The sequence below is a fragment of the Rhodotorula graminis genome, assembly GCF_001329695.1.
Source record: "Rhodotorula graminis WP1 unplaced genomic scaffold RHOBAscaffold_14, whole genome shotgun sequence".
Classification (NCBI taxonomy): Eukaryota; Fungi; Basidiomycota; class Microbotryomycetes; order Sporidiobolales; family Sporidiobolaceae; genus Rhodotorula; species Rhodotorula graminis.
This window is the reverse complement of record NW_017264941.1, coordinates 346,924-366,407: the sequence shown is the minus strand read 5'-3', so window position 1 is coordinate 366,407 and position 19,484 is coordinate 346,924. Positions and strand designations below refer to the sequence as shown.

Here is a 19,484-nt window from a genome sequence, read left to right as displayed (position 1 = left end):
TCGCTCACAGCTTGCCGATCAGGTCAAACGAGCAAGCGCGCCGAACAAAGCGCCTCTGGCGCAGATTCGACGATGAAACCCTGGCTCCCCGCTCGTCGCAGCTTCGAGTTCGCAGCACAGCGCACGTTGAAGCCTCTCTGCTCTCGGGACCACGTTCGAGGCTGCGAGAAGAACGACAAGGCTGAATCGACGTCGTTGCAGCCGGGCTCGAGACGTCGACAGGACCCTCCTCACGCCTCGTCGTCCCCACTCGCCTCGCCGGGCGGCGTCGGCGGGAAGCGCGCACTGACGCCCTTGCGGTGCGGGAAGAACGTTGAGTACCTGCGAGGCGACAAGTCAGGGCGCCGAAGCATACGAGGAGAGAGAGAGAGAGAGAGAGAGAGAGAGAGAGAGAGAGAGAGAGAGAGACGCACCGGATCGTCTGCTGTCCCTCCTCGTCGACCTCGTCGTCCTCGTCCTCATCCTCCTCGTCCTCGTCCATCGGCGCCGGACTCGCCGCGACGCTGCTCTCGCTGCCCCGCCACGCACGACTCGGGTCCTCCTCGCTGCCGCTGCCCCAGCTCGTCGCCCTTCCCCTCCCGTTCCTGCTCCTCGCGCGGCCGTCCTCGCCCGAGCCGGCGCCGCTGAACCCGCGCTTGGCGGCACGCTTAAAGTTGCGCCACCCTCGACGGAGGTCGACGACGACGAGCGCGTCCTTGACCGCCTGCGGGACCTCGCCCGGCTCGCCTGGCTGCGTCTCGGCGGCGACGGGCAGCCACGGCTGAGGGAGCGCGCCAAACAGCGCAGGGTGGCCATAGCGAGTCGAGCCGCCCGTGTTGAGGATGCCCGGGTAGAAGGAGGACATGGGCGGCTCGCGATAGTCGGTGGCCGGGTTCTGCACGTGCGAGCGAGGGCGGCGGTCAGTAACTTTGGCTCGGCGCTCCCTCCTGCACTCGCTCCACGTCGAGAGATGGGACGCACTTGAGCGACCGCGTACACGCCCTCGCCCTTTTGCCCGTACCGGCCCCGGTTGAGGTGCGTCTGCCCCGCCGTGACCGGGTGCCCTTGGCGGAGCTTGACGACGTCCTCGGCGCCGGTGCCCTGGCCCGACTCGCACGCCTGCGACAGGTTGACGTAGCGTGCGAGTGGGGCGTACGTCGCGCCGAGGCGCCAGATCGTGTAGGCGGTGCCGGCGAGGAGCGGGATCATGAGGACGACGAGGAGAAAGTCCTTGCCGACCGTAAAGAGGCCTGCGCGAGCGTCACGGGCAACGTCAGGTCCGGCCGACGGGTGCGACGGAGAAGAGGAGAGAGAGAAGGTGCGCACCGAGCATAAAGACCTGGAAGAGGAGGACGCCGAAGCCGACCCGGTTGAACGCCAACGGCCAAGCCTGGCCTCGGCTCTCGTACGGCCGATCTGCGTCGAGAAAGACTGGTCAGGTCTCTTTGCTCGACACAGAGGGACGCAGAGAGGGGACGCACAGAAGACAAAGAGGAAGCGGTACTTGTAGACAAGGTAGGCGAGGCCAAAGTAGAGTGTCGCGAACGGGAGGATGAGGGGAACGATGATCGAGTAGGTCATGCCCATCGTCCAGATGAGGAGGGCCTGCGAGACGTGCGGCGAGAGGGGTCAGATCGGCGCGCAAAGAGAGGGTACGGCGAGGCAAATCGAGGGACGCACCTGAGGGTAGACGACGCCGAGGTTCACCATCGCCGGCGCGTTGAGCTCGGCGTGGTCTGTCGCGAGGAGAGAATCGAGCTGTTAGTCCAAAAGTCTTGTCAAGGCAAGAGAGCAGGAGAGAGGGGCGCACCTCGAGGAGTCTTGGTGAGGAAGACCTGCGAGAAGACACGCGGAATGACCGTCCCGAGCTCCAGGAGCTGCAGCGGCATGAACGCAAGTCCCGACAGCATGACGTAGGACACGAAGCTGCGCGCATTGGGAAGGAGTCGTGAGCTCGAGTCGGCGGACCTCGACTCGACGACCGGCTTCTCGAGGAGGCAGAGGTGGACGCACAAGTAGCGGGACTTGGGGAGCGTGTCGGCGAGCTTGTCGAGGACCTTTGCGGGCGATTCGCTGATGTCCTTCAGGAGCGTGTAGGTCGAGGTCGTGATCTGCTCGTGCGCGCCGATCTCGAGTCAGTGGCAGGCCCTCGACGACGACGACGAGGGAAGGGAAAGAAGGCGAGGTGGACGCACAAAGACGAAGAGGGTCGTGAAGAGGAGCGAGATGTGGTACTTCTTGAGCTGGCTCAACTCGATCCAGCTGCGCGCCGGCAGGCCCTGCCAGACCGAGAGCGCCTCGAGGAACATGGGCAAGATGTTGTTGAACGCGACCATGCCGAGCGAGGGCAGCGTCGTCTGGACGAAGCCGGCGAGTCGAGGGCTGTGGGCGCAGGCGGGCGCGCGCCGAGTCAGTCGAGGGCCGCAAGAGCCGGGCCAAAGAGAGGAGAGAGGGAGACGCACGATTTCTCGAGGAGGTCGGCAAAGCGAGGCGCGATGCTCTGGATCGTGTCCCAGCTGAGGAGCTGCGTGAGGGCTGCGACCGGGATGGCCCACACCGACAGGAGGCCGAGGAGCGTGACGACGACGAGGACCTGGCGGACGAAGACGGACGACGCCGAGAGGTTGAGGTTGAACCAGTGGATGTCGCGAGGCTCGGGCGCTGCATCGGCAAGGGCGAACGAGGTCAGGGCGAGGCCGATAGAGGGAGAAAGAGAGAAAGTCAGGAGGGGCCGCCGGGACGTACCCAGCTCGGTGCGGAACTCTGCCGCCGACGGGTAGTGCACGACCTGCGCCGCCACCTGCGCCGCCGCGATCGTCTGGAACGTGACGAACGCGACGCCGGTCGGGCGAAACTTGCCGCGGCGGCGCTTGCGCACGGCCTCGTCGGCGCGCCGGAACTGCTCGGCGTAGTGGTCGAGCGCGTCGACCTTCTTGGCGAACCAGTGCGGGCGCAGGGTCGGGCGCTTGCGCGCCGGGTTGACGATGGTCGGGCGCGAGGGCGAGAGGAGGCGCGCCTCGAGGTCGTCGTCGGCGTCTCGACGGGCACCGTCCGTCTCCTCCTCGTCGTCCTCGAGGTCGACGAGCCGACCTTCTCCTGCAGCCCCGCTCAGGCCGTCGCCGTTGACCGGGCTCGACGACGCTCCGGCGCCGTGGATGATGTCGTCGACCTCGCGCTCGCGGTCGTACCCGAACACGGCGTTCTGGCCCTCGCTCGGGACCGGGTTGCCGAGGTACTTGGCCCACGCCTGCTCGAGTGTGACGAGCGCACGTGTGCGTCGCTCGAGGAGCTCGCGCATGCTGCCCGTCGCGCGCGTGACGACGACGCTCTCGACGGCGAGGCCGCCGCCGCCGCGCGAGCTCGACGAGGTGGACGCCGGGCCGAGCTGCAGGCCCTCGAAGTAGTCGGCGAGGGCGCGCTCGGACCGCAGGTGCGGCGGGAGAGACGTGACCATGACGGTGCGGGCCGGGACCGACTGGGCCAACTCGAGCGAGAAGAGCTGGCGGAGCGGGATGTACCGGCGCCAGTTGCGGTGGAGGAACAGGAGAGCGAGGATCGTGAACAGGTAGGTGAACAGGAGGTGCGAGCTGACGTAGACGAGCGACGTGTGCTTGCGCGGCTTGAGGAGGGTTGAGGTCGTGAACGAGACGGCCGACGGGACGAGCGACGACAGGGTCGAGTTGAGGTCGGGCGCGACGCCCTCGGTCGTGCCGTTCTCGTGGTAGTTGATCGGGACGAGGACGGTCCAGGCGAGGATGGAGCACGTCAAGAAGAAGTAGAACCCGGTGCGGAGGAACGACAGGAGCTGCACGGCGCAAGCGCAGGTCAGTCGCGACGTCCTCGAGGCGAGGACAGGGAAACGAGAGAGACGCACCACTGCGGCGTCGAGCCCGACGAGCTGCAGGACGACAAACTCGCTCGTGCGCAAGGTCGGCATGACCCACCCGAAGAACGACTCGTGGTCGTGCACCTCGTGCGGCGAGAAACCTGCGGGATGTGCGAGGTGCGGTCAGTGAGGCTCGACCGAGTGCGCACACGTCGACGACGGTAGGGCCGTCGCCGACGAGGAGCCTCGAGGCAGAGCGCTGACGACGTCGGACGCACCTTTGAGCATCGTCCTCGGGGCGTACAGGACCTTGAACTTCTCGTACCGCCGAATCCAGCAAAAGACGAAGAAGCTGGTGATGCCGACGCCGAGCGACAGGACGAGCTGGGTCGAGAACCATGGGCCTCTGCGAGCGAGAGGTGGGGAGGAGGGGAGAGGGGGGGAGGTGGAGAGAGTCAGCTCGGCTTCAACTGAGCGCTCTGCACGGCTCGATAGGCAGAGTAGACAGCTCGACGCACTGGTACTTGTACATCTGGTCGGGCGGCAGGCCTGTGCGAGAGGGAGGCGAGGAGTGAGCTCGCCGTCATCATCAACAGGAGGAGGGAGGGAGAGAAGCGAGGGCGCACCGGTGTTGCCGTCGGTCAGGATGTGCATGAGCGGCTCCATTGCGCTCATCGTGGCGCCTGGACGAGGCGGCTTGGTCGAGGCGAGTGGCCGAGTCGTGGACACAGAGAGAGACGCGATCGTCGTCCGGCGCGCGAGCGAGAGAGAGGACACTGCGCTCTCGAGAGGAGGGCAGAGGGTGCAAGTGCGCATTCGATTACACGACCGACGGTCAAGAGGCAAGGAAAGACAACAAGAGAGAGAGAAGAAACAAGCACAACAAGGTCCGACCGACGACTCCTCCCTCCTCTCCGTCGACGCCCCGGGACCGCCCGCCCACCGTGAGCCGCTCATCCTCGAGCTACATCTCGCGCGGAGCCTCGCTCGACGTAAAGTAAGGGCGGTTGGGCAAGCCCGCGGCGGCGTGATTGATGTTGGCCGTCGCGCTCGCGCCTGCTCGCCCGCTGCCCGACGCCTCGGCGCCGCCCTCTTGCGCTGCGCCTGCGCCTGCGCCAACTGGTGGCGGGGTTGCCGACCCCGCGGGCGAGGCCGTCGCCGAGCCCGACGCCGTGCCGTCCTTGGACTGGCGCATGGCGGCGAGCTTGGCCTCGAGCGCGGCAATCTTGCGGTTGACGGGGCTGCGGCGCGAGCACAAGGGTCAGTGCAAGGCCCGCATCGAGATGACGAGAGAGATGGAGCGCACGCTTTGGTCACGCCGCCGCCCTTGAGGAGGCTGATGGCGGTCGGCTTCTGCGCGTCGTTCGAGACGGGACCTCGAGGTCGAGTCGTGCCCGTCGGGGCTACTTCTTGCTGCCGGGGCCGATACGGAGGTGTCAGGAAAGGTGACCTCGAGGTGTGAGAGGGCACTGGGACAGAGGAGACGGACCTGCTCGGACGCGAACGAGACCATCATCTTGCGGCCGCGGAAGAGGCGGTCGTGGAGGGTCTGCTGTGCGCGTTTGGCTTCCTGGGGGGCAAGGCAGTCGTCGAAGGGGGAGGCAGTGTCGGTGTCAGCCAGTGCGCAGGCACTGTGTGGGGGCGAGAAAGAGAGAGAGGCGGGACGGACCTCGGCCGACGAGTACTCGACAAAGGCGTAGCCTCGAGGCTTGCCCTTTTGCGGGCCGGTCTTGTGGAAGAGGTAGTCGAGCTTGGCAATCCTGCCGAGCTTGGAGCACAGTTGCATGAGCGAGTATCTGCGTGGGTCGAGGTGAGCTGTCATCAAGGAGGGAGAGGAGGAGGAGGGGACGCACTCGTCGACCGAGGTGGAGAGGTTGCCGACGTAGAGACGCTTGTCGCTCTTAACGTGCATGTCTGGCTTTGCTGCCATGCTGGTTGAGTGGAGAGAGAGCGAGGGAGGAGAGACGAGCGGCGAGAGCTGGCTTGGCTTCGTCCGCTCGACCACCTCGGCTCGAGCCACCCCGACAGCTCTCCAGCGGCCTTCGAAGAGCCCTCCAAGAGCTCACAGTGCGTCCCCATCGCCCCTTGCGTTGTTCCCGTGCCGCCCTGACCGGTTTGCCCTCGCCCAGCCGTCGCCCCGTCGTTCGGCCATGTCGCTCGCCCGCCGGTTGCCGTTGAACGTGCAGGTCCTCATCTGCAGCTACCTCGCACCGCGCGCACCCCTCGCCCGCATCCCGACCGGCACCGCCCGCCTTCACGCGACCGTCTCGCTCGCCGCACCGCCTCCCGACCGACAACTCGCCTTCACCCACAACAGCCAGCTCGTCCAGCACGCCGCCGACGAGCCTGTCTTCGAGGACTCGTCAGACGAGTACACCAACGTGCCCCTCTCGACCCTCGACCATCCGGCCGTCCCTCGTTCGCCCGACGACTCGCTCCTGTCCCTCCTCGACGCCAACAAGCCCCACGACGCCCGCCGCCTCCTCCACGAGCTGCGCGCGTCGGGCCAGCACATCCCGCACCGCTACGCCTTCTTCACCCACGCGCGCGCCCTCGCCCTCGGCCCAGCACGCGCTCCCGACGACCCGGCGCCGCTCGCCCCGCCCGTCGACCTCGTCGCCCGTAACGAGCACGGCGAGCGCGACTGGCTCGAGTGGTGGAAGCTCGCGCCCGCCATCACCGACTCGGTCCACGACGAGGTCGTCGACCTGCGCGACGTCGACAAGGCCATGGCCCACGCCGCAAAGGTCCTCTTCCGCCAGTTGCGCACCGCCCCGGTCCTCGAGGGTGCAGGCGGCACGGCCATGCCGGCGAGCGCGACGGCAAGCGGCGCTCGGGCGGGCGACGGCACCGTCGACGACGCGTTCGCGCTCCTCGAGGAGTTCTCGCTCGTCCTGTGCCGCCAAGGGTACGCGCGCGTCGTCGCCCGCGAGGCGCTGCCTTACCTCACGACGTACGCGCCGCTCGAGGTCGGTGAGCGCGTCTTCGCGACCGCGCTGCGCTCTCTGCGCAAGCAGCGCTCGGCGTTTGTCGCCCAGGGCGCCTACCTCTCGCACCGCAGGCGCTCGGCCCGCAAGCACGTCGGGCACAAGCTCTCGACGTCGAGCCGACATGCCGTCGAGTCGCACATCGTGCGCCACCGCGCCGCGTCGATGAGGGCCTGGTTCGTGAACCGGGTCGAGGCGGCGCTCGAGGCGCTCGGGCTCGCTCGCGGCGCCGCCATCGTCCGCCACGCCAACCTCGGCCGCCTCGAGACGGCCGTCAACCTCGTCGTCGCCACGTCGCAGCCCGACAGCGCGTTTGCCCTCGCGCGCGTCAAGGTCAAGCGCACCGTCTACCTGCACCTCCTCGCGCTCCTCGCCGAGCGCGACCAGTTCGCCCTGTTCGAGCGCGTCTACGACTCGCTCCAGTCGGGCGCTCGTCGCCTCACGCGCACGCGCAGTGCCCCGCTGCGCGAGCGCACGCCGTTCCTCATCCGCGGCAGCACGTTCGACCCGGCCGACGTCGCGCCGAGCGCGCGCGAGGCGTTCCTCGCGTGGCGGTACCAGTACGCCGTCAGCTCGATCGAGGAGGGCCCCGAGGGCGTCGAACGGCTCGTCGAGGACGAGTTGCGCGACGCGAGCGGCGAGCACGGCGTGGCCCTCAACCGAGCCGTCAAGGGCAACACGTCCATCACGCTCGTCCGCCTCGTCGAGAACGACGACGCCGAGGGCTCGCGCTTCGCCGTCTCGTCGAGGGTCGTCGCCGAGGCGCTCATCGAGTCGGGCCGCGGCGGCCAGGCCACGGTCGTCGACTCGAGCGGCGGCATCCGCAGGGCGAGGGTCCTCCCGTCGGCCAATGCCCTCGCCGTCTGGATCCTCCACGCCCGTCACCTCGCCGAGCAAGGCGACCGCCGCGCCGGCCGCGTCCTCGTCTCGCTCGCGCGCGATGCCCGCAAGCGCAGCGCCGGCACGCGCGCCCTGTGGGCCGTCGCGACCATGCTCGCCGACATCAAGGCGCAGCAGTACGGCAACGCGCTCGAGACGTTCAAGGCGCACTTTGACGTCGTCGCGCTTGCGCCGGGCATGCGCACGGCGCTGTGGGACGCAACGCACGACCGCCGGCCGCTCCGGCAGCGACTCGGACGAGGCGACCGCCCGGCCAAGAAGGCGACGATGCCGCCCTCGGCGTACACGCTCGCGCTCCTCGTCCAAGCTCTCGTGCCGTGGTACGCCGAGCGCGCGACGACGGCGCGCACAGCAGCCGGCGCAGCCCAGGCCCGAGCCGTCGTCGCCGACCTGTACGACGAGCTCCTCGTCAATCCTCCCTCGCCCTCTCCTTCCACCTCTGCCTCCGACGTCACCCTCGTCCCCTCTCGCACTCGTGCGCGCCGCGACGCTGCAGCGCCGGGCCCGACGTCGTCGCTCGACCCGTACACGTTCACGCCCTTCCTCGCCGACCACCTGCGGCAGCGCACGCCGCTCACGGCTGCGGCCATCCTCATCGACATGCACGAGCGCGGCATTGTGCCCCAGCCGCCGCACTACTCGGTCGTGCTCAACGCCTTTGCGCGAGGCGGCGGCGGCGCCCGTCGCGCGCGCCGGAGCGACGGCGACGGCGACGTCGAGGCCGGCCGAGACGGCGACGCAGCGGGTCAGGCGACGAGCGCTGCGGACCTGCTCTTCCTCCTGCGCCTGTTTGAGCGCCGAGCAGACGTCGCCGACGCTGCCGACGCCGTCGCAGGGTTGCCGCGCACCATCGGGACCATCTCGCCCGCCGTGCGCGCCCTCGCCGAGCGCCTCCCCGTGCCGGCAGGAGACGCTCCTCTCGGCGTGCACGCGTACACGGGCATCCTGAGCGGCCTGCGGCGCCGCGGCGAGCGAGGTGCGGCGCTCGAAGTGCTCCAGGGGCTCATGGACGACCGCGCGGCCGACGTGCGGCAGTGGGCGAGGGAGGACGAGCGGTTCAGGGACGAGGTCGTGCTCTTGGGCAAGGCGAGCGGCGTGAGCGCGGCGGCGGCGCTGTAGACGGCGGCTCAGAGCAGCGCGAACGGGGGTCGAGCGACACTTTTCCGGTCGTCCCTCCTTGTAGCTCGCGCGCAACTAGGGCAGCTCTATGACGCAGTCGCGAGTCGCTCTGCGGCTGTACGGTCCTTGCTCGAGGAGAGAGAAAGCTGCGACGGTCGGAAATTGCTCGACGCGCTCGAACGCGTCTCGTCCTCCTCCTCCCTCCTCACTCGCCCACCCTCACTCTCTCGCCGTGCCAGGCACCTGCTGCTGCACTCGCCAGATCGAGCGCGACCTCGACCCCGACAGCCACCCCACGAGCACCCCCGCAGCCTCCTCATCACCCTCGAGCCATGGTGCGTCCGCCCTCATCTCGACGCGTCCATCTCGCATCCACCTGACCTCCTGGGAATCCGTGCAGGCTCCGCCATCCGCCCAGAAGCGTCGCCGCAGCGTCTCGCCCGCAAGGCGCGGCGGTCCCGTCGGCCCATCGTCCGACGCAGCGTCCGAGGCCGGCGCCATGCCCGCGCAGGCGTCGACCCCGGCGGGCTCCCTCCCCGGCAGCTCGCCGCCGCCCGCAACGAGCGATTTTGAGGAGGACGACGTCATTGGACTCGGCGACGGTGACCTCGAGGACGAGGAGGAGGAGGGCGAGGACCTTTTCGACGACGCCATGGGCAAGTGAGTCGCGCGGTCCTCCTCTCCCTCGGCTCGACGACGAGGGGGTCCGACTTGACCTCGCGCACATCGAGCTGACTCGTCGTTCCTGCAGCGACTACATCGAGAACCGCAAGCTCGACGCGTACGACGCGACGGGCCTCAACGACGACGAGGACTTCTCGGACGACGCCGACGCTCGCCGCGCTGCCGAGGAGCGCATGGACCGCCGCGACCGGAGACAGCTTCGTGCGGCGGGTGCGGCGGGCGAGCGCAGGCGCGCGCGGATGCCGGGCTTCCTCGCGAGCGAGGAGGAGGACAGCGAGGACGAGGGTCAGCTGCTCGGTCGCAGGAGGGTGCGCCGGCTATACGACGAGCCTTACGGCGATGACGACGCGGGCTTTGACGAGGTGCGCCCGCCTTTCCCTCATCGTCAGGGACCGCTCGAGCGGCTCGCTCACCTCCTCCCCCTTCCCGCGAGCAGGAGATGCCGATCGAGCAGCTGTCCGACATCCGAGCCGACTCGCTCGCCCAGTGGATCGAGGAGCCTCGCACGCGCAAGACGATCATGCGCGAGTTCAAGAACTTCCTGCTCACGTACACGGACGACAACAACGAGTCGGTCTACGGTTCCCGCATCACCCAGCTCGGCCAGCGTACGTTCCCCTCTCCCTCTCTCTCTCCCTTTCTCTCTTCCTCTCTCTCTCCTCTCTGCCCGTGCCGCCATCCTGACCCTCTCGCACGTGCCCGCAGTCAACTCGGAGTCGCTCGAGGTGTCGTTCCTGCACTTGACCGACTCGAAGGCGATCCTCGCCTACTTCCTCGCCAACTGCCCGTCGGCCATGCTCCCCATCTTCGACGAGGTCGCGCTCGACGTCATCCTCCTCGCCTTCCCGCACTACATGCGCATCCACGCCGAGGTGCACGTGCGCATCACCGAGCTCCCGACATCGTACACTCTGCGCGACCTGCGCCAGAGCCACCTCGACGCGCTCGTGCGCGTGTCGGGCGTCGTCACGCGCCGCTCGGGCGTGTTCCCGCAGCTCAAGTACGTCAAGTTCGACTGCAACAAGTGCGGCGAGGTCCTCGGCCCGTTCTACCAGGAGGCGGCGAGCGAGATCCGCATCAGCTTCTGCAGCACGTGCAACAGCAAGGGCCCGTTCACGGTCAACTCGGAGCAGGTGCGTCCCTCTTCCTCTTCCTTTTTCTCTCTCGGCGACGCGGCGAGCGAGCACGGCCCTGACGCCCCTGTCCTTCTGCCGCAGACCGTGTACCGCAACTACCAGAAGCTCACGCTGCAAGAGTCGCCTGGGTCCGTCCCTGCCGGTCGCCTGCCCCGTCATCGTGAGGTCATCCTCCTGTGGGACCTCATCGACTCGGCCAAGCCCGGCGACGAGGTCGAGGTGACGGGCATCTACCGCAACAACTTCGACACGTCGCTCAACGTCAAGAACGGCTTCCCCGTCTTCTCGACCGTGCTCGAGGCCAACCACGTCAACAAGAAGGAGGACCTGTTCGCGTCGTTCCGCCTCACCGAGGACGACGAGAAGGCGATCCGGGCCTTGGCTCGCGACGAGCGCATCGGCAAGCGCATCATCAAGTCGATGGCGCCCTCGATCTACGGCCACGACGACATCAAAACGGCCGTCGCCCTGTCGCTGTTCGGCGGCGTCCCCAAGGACATCAACCGCAAGCACCGCATCCGAGGCGACATCAACGTGCTCCTCCTCGGCGACCCGGGTACGGCCAAGTCGCAGTTCCTCAAGTACGTCGAGAAGACCGCCAACCGCGCCGTGTTTGCGACGGGCCAGGGCGCGAGCGCGGTCGGCCTGACGGCGAGCGTGCGCAAGGACCCCGTCACGCGCGAGTGGACCCTCGAGGGCGGCGCGCTCGTCCTCGCCGACAAGGGCGTGTGCCTCATCGACGAGTTTGACAAGATGAACGACGCCGACCGGTGAGCCCTACCTCCTCCACCTTTGCCTCGAACGGGCGACCTCGACCGTCGAGTCGAGCCGACACTGACTTGCCTCGTCTCGCCCCTGCAGAACCTCGATCCACGAGGCCATGGAGCAGCAGTCGATCTCGATCTCGAAGGCGGGCATCGTCACGACGCTGCAGGCCCGCTGCGCCATCGTCGCCGCCGCCAACCCGATCCGCGGGCGGTACAACCCGACGATCCCGTTCAGCCAGAACGTCGAGCTCACCGAGCCCATCCTGTCGCGGTTCGACATCCTGTGCGTCGTCAAGGACGAGGCCGACCCGAGCATCGACGAGATGCTGGCCAACTTTGTCGTCGGCAGCCACCTGCGCAGCCACCCCAACTTTGACGCCGACACGGACGAGGTCAACGCGAGCGGCCTTCTCGACGCCGACGTGCGTCCCACTCTCGCCTTCTGTTGTCCCTCGTCACGGCGCACGCACCTACTGACCTCGTCGTCGTTGCCGCGCCGCAGCTCATCCCGCAAGACCTCCTGCGCAAGTACATCCAGTACGCCCGCGACCGCGTCAAGCCGGCGCTGCAGATGATGGACCAGGAGAAGATCTCGCGCCTGTACTCGGAGCTGCGCCGCGAGTCGCTGTCGACGGGCTCGTACCCGATCACGGTCCGCCACCTCGAGTCGATGATCCGCATGGCCGAGGCGAGCGCCAAGATGCACCTGCGCGAGTACGTCCGCAGCGACGACATCGACCTCGCCATCCAGGTCATGGTCGGCAGCTTCGTGTCGGCGCAGAAGTCGAGCATCAAGAAGCAGTTGCAGCGGGGCTTCCGGTCCGTTCGCCCTCCCCTCTTTTCCCTCCTCCTCCTCCTCGAACGTTCCTGACTTGCCTTTTCCTCCTCTACAGCAAGTACCTGCGCGTCGCCAAGGACAACGACGAGGTCCTCGCGTTCCTCCTCGGCAACCTCGTCAAGGACCGCGTCCGGTACCTCACGGTCAAGAACGGCGCTCAGCCGGACAGCGTCTCGGTCCGGGTCGAGGAGCTGTCGCGCAAGGCGGCCGAGATCGACATCCACGACGTGCAGCCGTTCTTCTCGTCGCCGTTGTTCGTCAAGGTGCACCGGTACCAGCGCAAGGGCGACTCGATCGTCAAGTCGTTCGTCTAGCCGAGCACGCCTCCCTCTCTCTCTCGTTGTCCTCGGTCGTCTCTGCGGGTCTGTAGCTCTCCCCCTCCCCCCTTGATTAGTGCCCTGTGTGTACTGCTAGATCGTCTTTCACCCGGCCCACGCTCGTCGCCGTCGAGAGCCAAACCGTCGCGTTTGAGAAGGTCGACTTTCGTCCTCGCTCGGTGCGTTCTCTCTCTCTGACTCTCAGCCCAGACTCTCTGACTGAAGCTTTGCGACGCGGAACAGTGTGCAGCGCCCTTTCTCGCGAGGGGCCATTCGAGAACCGTGCGAGTGTGCTCCTCGTCGGCCCTTCGTCCACCTGTCTTTTCTCCCTTGAGACACTCGCCGTTCGACGTTCGGGGTTCCGGAGCCGCTCTCGACGAGTCGCAAAGAGACACGCATCGTAGATGCAGTCGTCCGGCCCCGCTTCGGTCCCTGTACAGGTCCGCACTCGTCGTCGTCCTCCGGCGCCAAGGCTCTTCCTCCCGTCGCCTGCCCTCTCGCTCCTCGACAGTCGTGCGGCGCGCTCAACGCTTCTCGAGACTGGTCCTCGCTTCTTCACGAGCCCGAGCCTCGAGCCTTTGCGGCGCTGGCGCTGCTCCGAGGCCGCCGTGATCTCCCTCGCCGCCTCGCCCTCGCCTCGCTCGAGCCGCGGCAACGCCTCTTCGCCTTTCGCCATCCACTCGCACGCCTCTCGTCGACCCGCCAGAAGGGCAGGCAGCGATGAGCGCCGCCACGCTCTCCGCCTCGGTCCTCGGCTTCCGCCCCTTCACGCTCGCCTTCCCGACGGCCGACATCGCCAGGACGTTCGACCCTCGCCCGACCCAGGCGCACCCGACGACGACGTTCCCGAACTCGACGACCATCCCCACGCGCCCCATTGTCAACCCGCACCTCGCTCCGACCGCCGACTCGCCGACGACCGGCGTCCTCACCATCGTCCTCCCGACCCTCTTCTCGGCCCTCCTCGTCCTCGGCCTCGGCATCGCCCTCATGGCCTGCCTCAGCCGTCGCGCCAAGAGCAAGAAGGGCCCGTCGAGCGCCAAGCTGCGCAAGCGCGGCAGCGTCGGCAGCGAGGAGCAGGCGCACGACCCGGCGCAGTGGACCGCTTCGAGCCGTCGCGAGATGATCGAGCTCGAGCTCGACGACGTCGACCGCTGTGAGCTCTCTCGAATCTCTACCCTCTCGATCGTCCACGCGCCGACGAGCTGACTCTCTACGACGCGCAGGCACGTTCCGCTCCCTCAAGGCCGCCGACGAGGTCGCTCAAGTTCGCCGCGCCGCCTCGTTCAAGACGCACGACCTCCCTCGCAAGCCTCCTCCCGCCTACGAGCCTTGAGACCGTCGTCAAGTACGTCGACCTCTCCCTCTTTCGTCCCCTCGAAGAGTCGTCCCTCACCTCGCTCGGTTGCCCGCAGGCTCGACACGTCGCTCTCGGCGCCCGCCATCTTGCGCATCGCTTTTCGCATGTCTCCTTCTTGTACCCCTCGTTCTTCCTTTGCAGTCCCCCTCCTCATCGCGCTCAGTCGCTCGCCGCCGTGTTTGTCTTGGTTCCCCTCGTCTCGTCTGCCTGCAACGCGCCTTACTTTCTCGCTTTCTCTTGCGGTAGCTCCTCGACGACGAGCCGATGAGAGACGTGTCGCTGCGCGGTGCGACGCAGAGAGAAAAGCGACTCGCTATTTTGCTCGACTCGGGCCTCAGACTGGTTCCGGCTCGTGCGGTGCCGCTCTTACACAAGCGGCTCCCCAACGCTTCGCCATCCAGCCTGTGGCCAGGCTCGACGCTCTCGCGCTCGAGCTTGCGTGCGCACAAGCGCGCGTTGCTCTGCTCGCTTTGGCTCGGTCGAGGAGCGACGCGAGAGACGCTGTCTCTGCTAGCCTTTGTCCGTCACGAGCCGGCTCTCTACGCGTGCGCAGGTGCGGCCAGTTTGACAGATCGCTCGCAGCGTCCCGCTGCAGGCAGGCAAGCTGCACGGAAGGCCGCAACGCAGCCGGTTTGGTTCAAAATCCGAGGTCCGAGAGCCGGCGTCTCCCACGAGCGCGTCTGACATGCGACGCACGGCTGTGGAGCAAGCTCGTGGCGTCGAGCAGGGCGTCACCGACGAGCGGTACCTCCAGCCGCGTCGGACAAAAGGATTTAACAGGGCTGGATGCAAAAATGAAGTTGCCCCCACACAGGATCGAACTATGGACCTTTCGCTTACTAGGCGAACGCTCTGCCACTGAGCCATAGGGGCTTGATGGAGTGGTCAGCCTTTGTTTGCGTCTATGAGGTCAAGTGCCGTTTTGGCTTGGCCCGGGTGTCGGCTCGGCGTCGCGCAAAGGTGGCTACCACGCTCTCACTTTCGCAGTTCGTTCACGACATCTTCGTCTGTCAAAGCCTCGTGCTTCCGGGCTCAGGGGTCGAGCGAGAGAAGGGTCGTGAGGCGTCCTTCTCAAACTGTGCGGCGCCGTGCAGAGGGCGACGCTGCACCTCTCTCGACGTGATCCGGTCCGCATGGTCCTCCTGGACCGTGCACGAGGGCGCACGGGGATCCTTGAGCTCGAAGGGGCCGAAAGCGAATGTCCCGGGTCGAAACGAGCTGCGGCGCTTTGACCTCGACTCGACGCTCGGACCGCTCGCAAAGGCCAGCGCACGGTCGCCGGACCTCTCGAACTACACTCTGCCGAGACCATGAGCAGGGTCTCGAAGGTGCAGGAGCAGACTCGGGAGCACAGCTCGACGAAGCAGCTCGCATCTCGTCCTCTCGAGCTCGAGTCGGCCCTCTGTTCGCTCGCTCTTCGCTCGCTCTCTGCTCGCGAGGCCTCGCCACTGGGACAAAACTCTCCCAGAGCGGCCTCACAGTCCAACCCGAGCTCTGCGGCAGCAGGAACAGAGGGCAAAGGAGCGAGCATGTGGGGCAGAGGCGAGCCGAGCCGGGGCGCGCGCCCTCCTCGTCCGACGTTTTTCCTCGCTCCTCGCTCGCCATCCCGCGCAAGGGGGGTGTTGTAGGGTACCCAGACGTGCAACAGAAAATGCTCGAGACGATGGCGACCTTCCCAAGTCCAAGCGAGTCGAGGTGCGAGAATGAGAACGATCGGGAGGTAAACCGAATGCGTGTGGCGTGCGTTTGCAAAGTAGTACTTTCCTTTGTCGAACCACCCAGGTTCATTAGCTCTCTCCTAATATCAAGCTGCGGGATTACCTCGAGACGTTGGGGCATGCATACCGGGCTGGAAAGAGTAATAGTGATATCAAAGCGCGATAGCTTGACCCTCGGGGTCAGAGCGGACGCTCCGAGCTTGACCCTCGAACCTTGTGTTCGAGCGGACGCCGGGGTTTGACCCTCTGGACCCGAGCGGACGCGTGGCAGCTGCTTACGCACTCCCTTCTCTTTTGTTATTTTTTTGCTCTTGTGCCCTTGGGCCGAGCCGGTCGCGTGGCCAAAGGACGAGGGACGAGCGGGTGAGCCGTACTTTGGCTCGAGGTGCAGGTGGACTCGCTCCTTCTTTGCACGGCTCCGTTCTCTCGCGTGAGCTGCTCGAGTCGAGCTCAGAGTGCGGCTCGACAGGTCTGCTGGGTACCCGGGGCAAACCAGTAGCAGGAGAGAGAGAGTTGCCCTCGGCAGCGGTCCACTTGAGAAGGTCCGCTCGGACCCTTTCCAGGGGCCGCCCTTGTCCTGCTCCCTCATAGTGGCTTGTCGCTCGATCGTCGCTGCATGTACACGCCAATCGAGCTCTCTTCGGGCCCGAAAGGAGCGGGCCTGCGCACCTGGAGCGACCTCCTCCGTCTTCCTCCTGCTTGGCTTCCAGTCGCGCCAGGACGGTCGCCAGCTGCCCGGCGCAAACGCCCTAGCCTCACTGTTTCGTCGCTGTAACCTCGTGCGCACAAACCTGCCCTCGGTCGCCTGTTCACGGCGTTTCATGAGCCGGCAAGCGCGCACTGAACTTACGCTCTGGCTTGCCCGGGCTCGCCAGCTATTCGGCTAGGTTCGAACAGAACAAACTTGTGACAAAGTCGTTAGCCAGACGTCGACCCTCAACAATTGGCCGCGTGGCCCAATGGCAAGGCGTCTGACTACGACCTCGCTTCTTCTTCCGAAATTCGGAGAGAGCGCGCGTATAAATCAGGAGATCGTGGGTTCGAGCCCCATCGTGGTCAACATTTTTGCAGAATTTTGCGGAAGTCTGCGACTTTTTTTTCGAAGACGCCGGGGAGTCCGCGTGTAGTTCGGGGCGGGAGGTGCGTCCCGGAACAACCTCGATTCGTTCCGAGCGAGGCCGCAGCACATTCAGCGAGATGCTCTTGACAAAGGCAAAGCACGGCAGGCTCGCTGAGCGAGCGAAGCGGCGTGCAGAGGACGAGAGGCGGCGACTTGGGAAGGTCCACGTGGCCGTCCGTTTGCTCGCCGCTCTCGCTCGCGCTCGCTCTCGCGCGTAGCTGAACCAGTCCCGAGAGACGTCTGAACGCTCTGCCATCGAAGGAGCGGCTGCGGCGGACAAGCGTGAGGCGTACAGGAGAGGCTCGATGTGCGCGAGGTGCGAACGCGACCGAGCGCTAGCGATGCGAAGCGCTCTCTCACAAAGGACACAGTAGAGCAGAATAATCTTTTGCACGAGGCGCTCTACGACGACACCTCTGGCAGGACGCGCGAGATGAACTGCTCGAGGTCCTCCTGCTCCTCCGGGCACAGCGCGTGGCCCATGCCTGCAGTTGCGTCGAGGACGGTCAGGAAAGGCTCGAGAGTACAGACGAGAGAGGCAGGGACGGACCGGGATAGGTCTTGAAGGTGACGTCCTTGCAGCCGTACTCGCGCAGCTTGTCGACCGTCTGCTGGCCGAAGCGGTGCCCGACGACCTGGTCGGCGTCGCCGTGGCCGTGCTGCGCGACGAGACGCCGCGTCAGGGAGGCACACCGACGCTCGAGGAGGAGCGAGAGGGACGCACAAAGATGGGCAGCTTGGCGGCGTGGTCCGTCATCATCTGCGGGGGAGCGGGATTTCAGCGACGGCTCGCGACCGCAGGCCGCGAAGGAGAGAGCCAGTGGGAGGGGACGCACCGCCTTGACCTTGCCAGCCATGCCCAAGAAGCCGCTGAGGGCCACGACGCCGGCGAGCCTCCTCTCGCTCGTGAGGCCCGTGAGGTACGAAATGACGGCGCCCTGCGAGAAGCCGCCGACGAGGACGCGGTGCGAGGGGATGCCGGCGTCGACCTCGTCGCTGATGAGGGCGCTCAGGGTGCGGACCGACGAGAGCATGCCGGCGTCGTCTTCTGCGAGGAGACCTGCGCGAGGGTCGATCTGCTGGATGTCGAACCTGCGGGGGAGGGAGTCAGAGACGCCGGCCCACACTGCGACCACGCAGAGAGACAAAAGGGGACGGACCAGGACGTCATGCGGTACCCGCCGTTGGCCGTGACGGGCGCGACGGGGGCGGTCGGGAGGACCCACTTGACATGGGCGAACTGGGGCTTCTCGGACAGGGCGCGCGCGAGCGGGTACCAGCCCTGGGCCGTGTCGCCGAGGCCGTGGGCAAAGATGATGCTCGCCGTGTGCTTGCCCTGAGGGCGGACGATCATCGGGGCGGACATGGTCGGGTCGAACTGATGATGAGGCGGGGGAGGAGGAGGAGGAGGGTGGGAGGGTTGCGTCGAGAGGGGCTGTGGTTGTGCGGTGGCGCTAGTCGAGGAAGGCTGGACGGCTTGGTGGCGGTCGCGGTGCAGCTCGAGGGTTGGCCAGGAGATGGTCGAGACGAGGGCGATCAAGACGACGAGGACGACGGCGACCAGGGCTCGACGGTAGCGAGGGAGGGCGAGTGGGCCACGAGTGACGGGCGGTTGCACTATGAGCGGCAGCTTGCCGGGCTGAGTGTGGGCGAGCAGGTGCGACGGGCGGTCCTCCTCTCGGGCGAGCAACTCGCAGCGACCGGCGACATGGCTTTCCTCGCCGCAGCTTGCTCCTCGCGCAATGAAGCTTTCGCCGGAGCAGCTCGAGCAGCAGTCACCTGGTCGCAGCCCAGTCACACAAGCTCGCGAGAGAAGGAGAGGCGAGCGAACTCTCAGTCTCGCTTGAAGCTCTCGAGCGAGCCCGCCAGGCAACGAACGCGACAGTCCGGGACCGACATGCACGTCCTTGCACCACCTCCGGCTACCACATGGTGCGCCTGCGCCTGCGCTCCTCTCGGGCAATCTCCTTCTTCCACCCCCACCGCTGCTCGACCTTTGCCTGCCTGGCGTCGACCTGGTCGCGGCGGGCGCGCTCTGCCCTGCGCGCTTCGGGCCCGTCGCCCCACCCGAGGGTGCCGACGACCTGCTGGGCGAGGCCAAACTTGCGCGCGAGGCGGGACCGGGTCCAGTGGGCCGGGGCGGACCGGCGCAGTTGCTGCAGCTCGGCGACCTCGGTGGACGAGAGGGGCGCGGTGCGGCCGGACGCGACGGGTGCCGGGGTGCGGAGGGGCGGGAGGCGGTGGTCGTTGGCCGAGGGGGGTGCGGCGGGCGAGTCGGCGGGCAAAGGGGAGGTTGCGACGGCGTGGGCAAAGGGCGAGTTGGCGAGGGCGGCGGGGAGGGTCGAGGTCGAGGGGTGCGGGATGGGGACGGTGGGCGGGAGGATGCTCGGTGGCGGGCGGGCGACAAAGTGGTGGCCACAGTCGTCGAGGCGGAAGTGGTGGGCGCGCGAGCTGGCGATGAGAGGGTCGCGCGTGCGACGCAGCGGGGTGGGTGCGGCCTGCTTGAGGGCGGGTGCGGTCGCGGTGAATGCGCGTGCGAGCATGGTGTGGCGCTCGTCGGGGGATGTGTGTCGACGCTGGACGAGGAGGAGAGCGGCGAGAGTAAGTGGACGACGAGATGAAGAAGGACCTGGCTCGCTCTCGTCTTCACCACGGCCCAGCTCTACCGCCAGAGCTAGACAGCCACCACCTCACTGCTCACTGCAGCCACCCGACCCGCCTCGCCAAACCAGC

The 19,484-nt window shown here is 67.1% G+C and overlaps 6 protein-coding genes and 2 non-coding genes across 8 annotated transcripts; 3 read left to right on the top strand and 5 right to left on the bottom strand.

Annotated features, from left to right (window-relative positions):
- Positions 1-177: 177 nt before the first annotated feature.
- RHOBADRAFT_29756 (uncharacterized protein) lies at positions 178-4,521 on the bottom strand. The gene is made up of 17 exons (XM_018412883.1): positions 4,432-4,521; positions 4,324-4,354; positions 4,084-4,211; positions 3,854-3,966; positions 3,200-3,784; positions 2,725-3,049; positions 2,442-2,640; positions 2,175-2,361; positions 1,993-2,093; positions 1,790-1,905; positions 1,660-1,715; positions 1,461-1,584; positions 1,306-1,395; positions 961-1,229; positions 736-874; positions 414-702; positions 178-321 (listed from the first exon to the last, which is right to left on the bottom strand). Exons 1-17 carry the CDS (start codon positions 4,478-4,480, stop codon positions 231-233), a joined length of 2,892 nt encoding a protein of 963 aa, XP_018268652.1. The 5' UTR covers positions 4,481-4,521; the 3' UTR covers positions 178-230.
- An 80-nt stretch (positions 4,522-4,601) lies between these two features.
- RHOBADRAFT_55699 (uncharacterized protein) lies at positions 4,602-5,746 on the bottom strand. Its single transcript, XM_018417973.1, has 5 exons — positions 5,659-5,746; positions 5,475-5,601; positions 5,295-5,375; positions 5,112-5,218; positions 4,602-5,046 (listed from the first exon to the last, which is right to left on the bottom strand). Exons 1-5 carry the CDS (start codon positions 5,733-5,735, stop codon positions 4,770-4,772), a joined length of 669 nt encoding a protein of 222 aa, XP_018268651.1. The 5' UTR covers positions 5,736-5,746; the 3' UTR covers positions 4,602-4,769.
- Positions 5,747-9,312: 3,566 nt separating this feature from the next.
- On the top strand, positions 9,313-12,621 carry RHOBADRAFT_29752 (uncharacterized protein). The gene is made up of 8 exons (XM_018412882.1): positions 9,313-9,471; positions 9,563-9,857; positions 9,932-10,103; positions 10,201-10,628; positions 10,713-11,401; positions 11,493-11,820; positions 11,901-12,217; positions 12,292-12,621. The coding sequence occupies exons 1-8, from the start codon at positions 9,464-9,466 to the stop codon at positions 12,548-12,550; spliced, it is 2,496 nt and encodes an 831-aa protein (XP_018268650.1). The 5' UTR covers positions 9,313-9,463; the 3' UTR covers positions 12,551-12,621.
- A 652-nt stretch (positions 12,622-13,273) lies between these two features.
- RHOBADRAFT_46645 (uncharacterized protein) lies at positions 13,274-13,889 on the top strand (the record flags this gene model as incomplete). The annotated part of the gene is made up of 2 exons (XM_018414828.1): positions 13,274-13,709; positions 13,780-13,889. 2 exons carry the CDS (start codon positions 13,274-13,276, stop codon positions 13,887-13,889), a joined length of 546 nt encoding a protein of 181 aa, XP_018268649.1.
- An 825-nt stretch (positions 13,890-14,714) lies between these two features.
- On the bottom strand, positions 14,715-14,786 carry RHOBADRAFT_t117. The gene has a single exon. It is a non-coding gene; the product is annotated as a tRNA-Thr (tRNA).
- A 1,790-nt stretch (positions 14,787-16,576) lies between these two features.
- Positions 16,577-16,690, top strand: RHOBADRAFT_t118. Its single transcript has one exon. It is a non-coding gene; the product is annotated as a tRNA-Arg (tRNA).
- Positions 16,691-17,153: 463 nt separating this feature from the next.
- On the bottom strand, positions 17,154-18,117 carry RHOBADRAFT_32247 (uncharacterized protein; the record flags this gene model as incomplete). Its single annotated transcript, XM_018413019.1, has 5 exons — positions 17,154-17,236; positions 17,302-17,410; positions 17,476-17,511; positions 17,588-17,843; positions 17,912-18,117. The coding sequence occupies 5 exons, from the start codon at positions 18,115-18,117 to the stop codon at positions 17,154-17,156; spliced, it is 690 nt and encodes a 229-aa protein (XP_018268648.1).
- A 251-nt stretch (positions 18,118-18,368) lies between these two features.
- RHOBADRAFT_55696 (uncharacterized protein) lies at positions 18,369-19,294 on the bottom strand (the record flags this gene model as incomplete). Its single annotated transcript, XM_018417972.1, has 2 exons — positions 18,369-18,390; positions 18,678-19,294. 2 exons carry the CDS (start codon positions 19,292-19,294, stop codon positions 18,369-18,371), a joined length of 639 nt encoding a protein of 212 aa, XP_018268647.1.
- Between the last annotated feature and the right edge of the window lie 190 nt (positions 19,295-19,484).

What these genes read in the sequence shown, in the direction of transcription:
- RHOBADRAFT_29756 (XM_018412883.1), bottom strand. Translation starts at nt 4,480, where the DNA reads ATGAGCGCAATGGAGCCGCTCATGCACATCCTGACCGACGGCAACACC. An exon ending in CCCGAGGACGATGCTCAAAG is followed by an intron (nt 3,967 to 4,083) that starts GTGCGTCCGACG and finishes CACATCCCGCAG; the next exon opens with GTTTCTCGCCGCACGAGGTG. An exon ending in GCGTGTACGCGGTCGCTCAA is followed by an intron (nt 875 to 960) that starts GTGCGTCCCATC and finishes TCGCACGTGCAG; the next exon opens with AACCCGGCCACCGACTATCG.
- RHOBADRAFT_55699 (XM_018417973.1), bottom strand. Translation starts at nt 5,735, where the DNA reads ATGGCAGCAAAGCCAGACATGCACGTTAAGAGCGACAAGCGTCTCTAC. An exon ending in CTCTCCACCTCGGTCGACGA is followed by an intron (nt 5,602 to 5,658) that starts GTGCGTCCCCTC and finishes CGACCCACGCAG; the next exon opens with ATACTCGCTCATGCAACTGT. An exon ending in GGCGGCGGCGTGACCAAAGC is followed by an intron (nt 5,047 to 5,111) that starts GTGCGCTCCATC and finishes CTCGCGCCGCAG; the next exon opens with CCCCGTCAACCGCAAGATTG.
- RHOBADRAFT_29752 (XM_018412882.1), top strand. An exon ending in TCACGGTCAACTCGGAGCAG is followed by an intron (nt 10,629 to 10,712) that starts GTGCGTCCCTCT and finishes CTTCTGCCGCAG; the next exon opens with ACCGTGTACCGCAACTACCA. An exon ending in AAGATGAACGACGCCGACCG is followed by an intron (nt 11,402 to 11,492) that starts GTGAGCCCTACC and finishes TCGCCCCTGCAG; the next exon opens with AACCTCGATCCACGAGGCCA.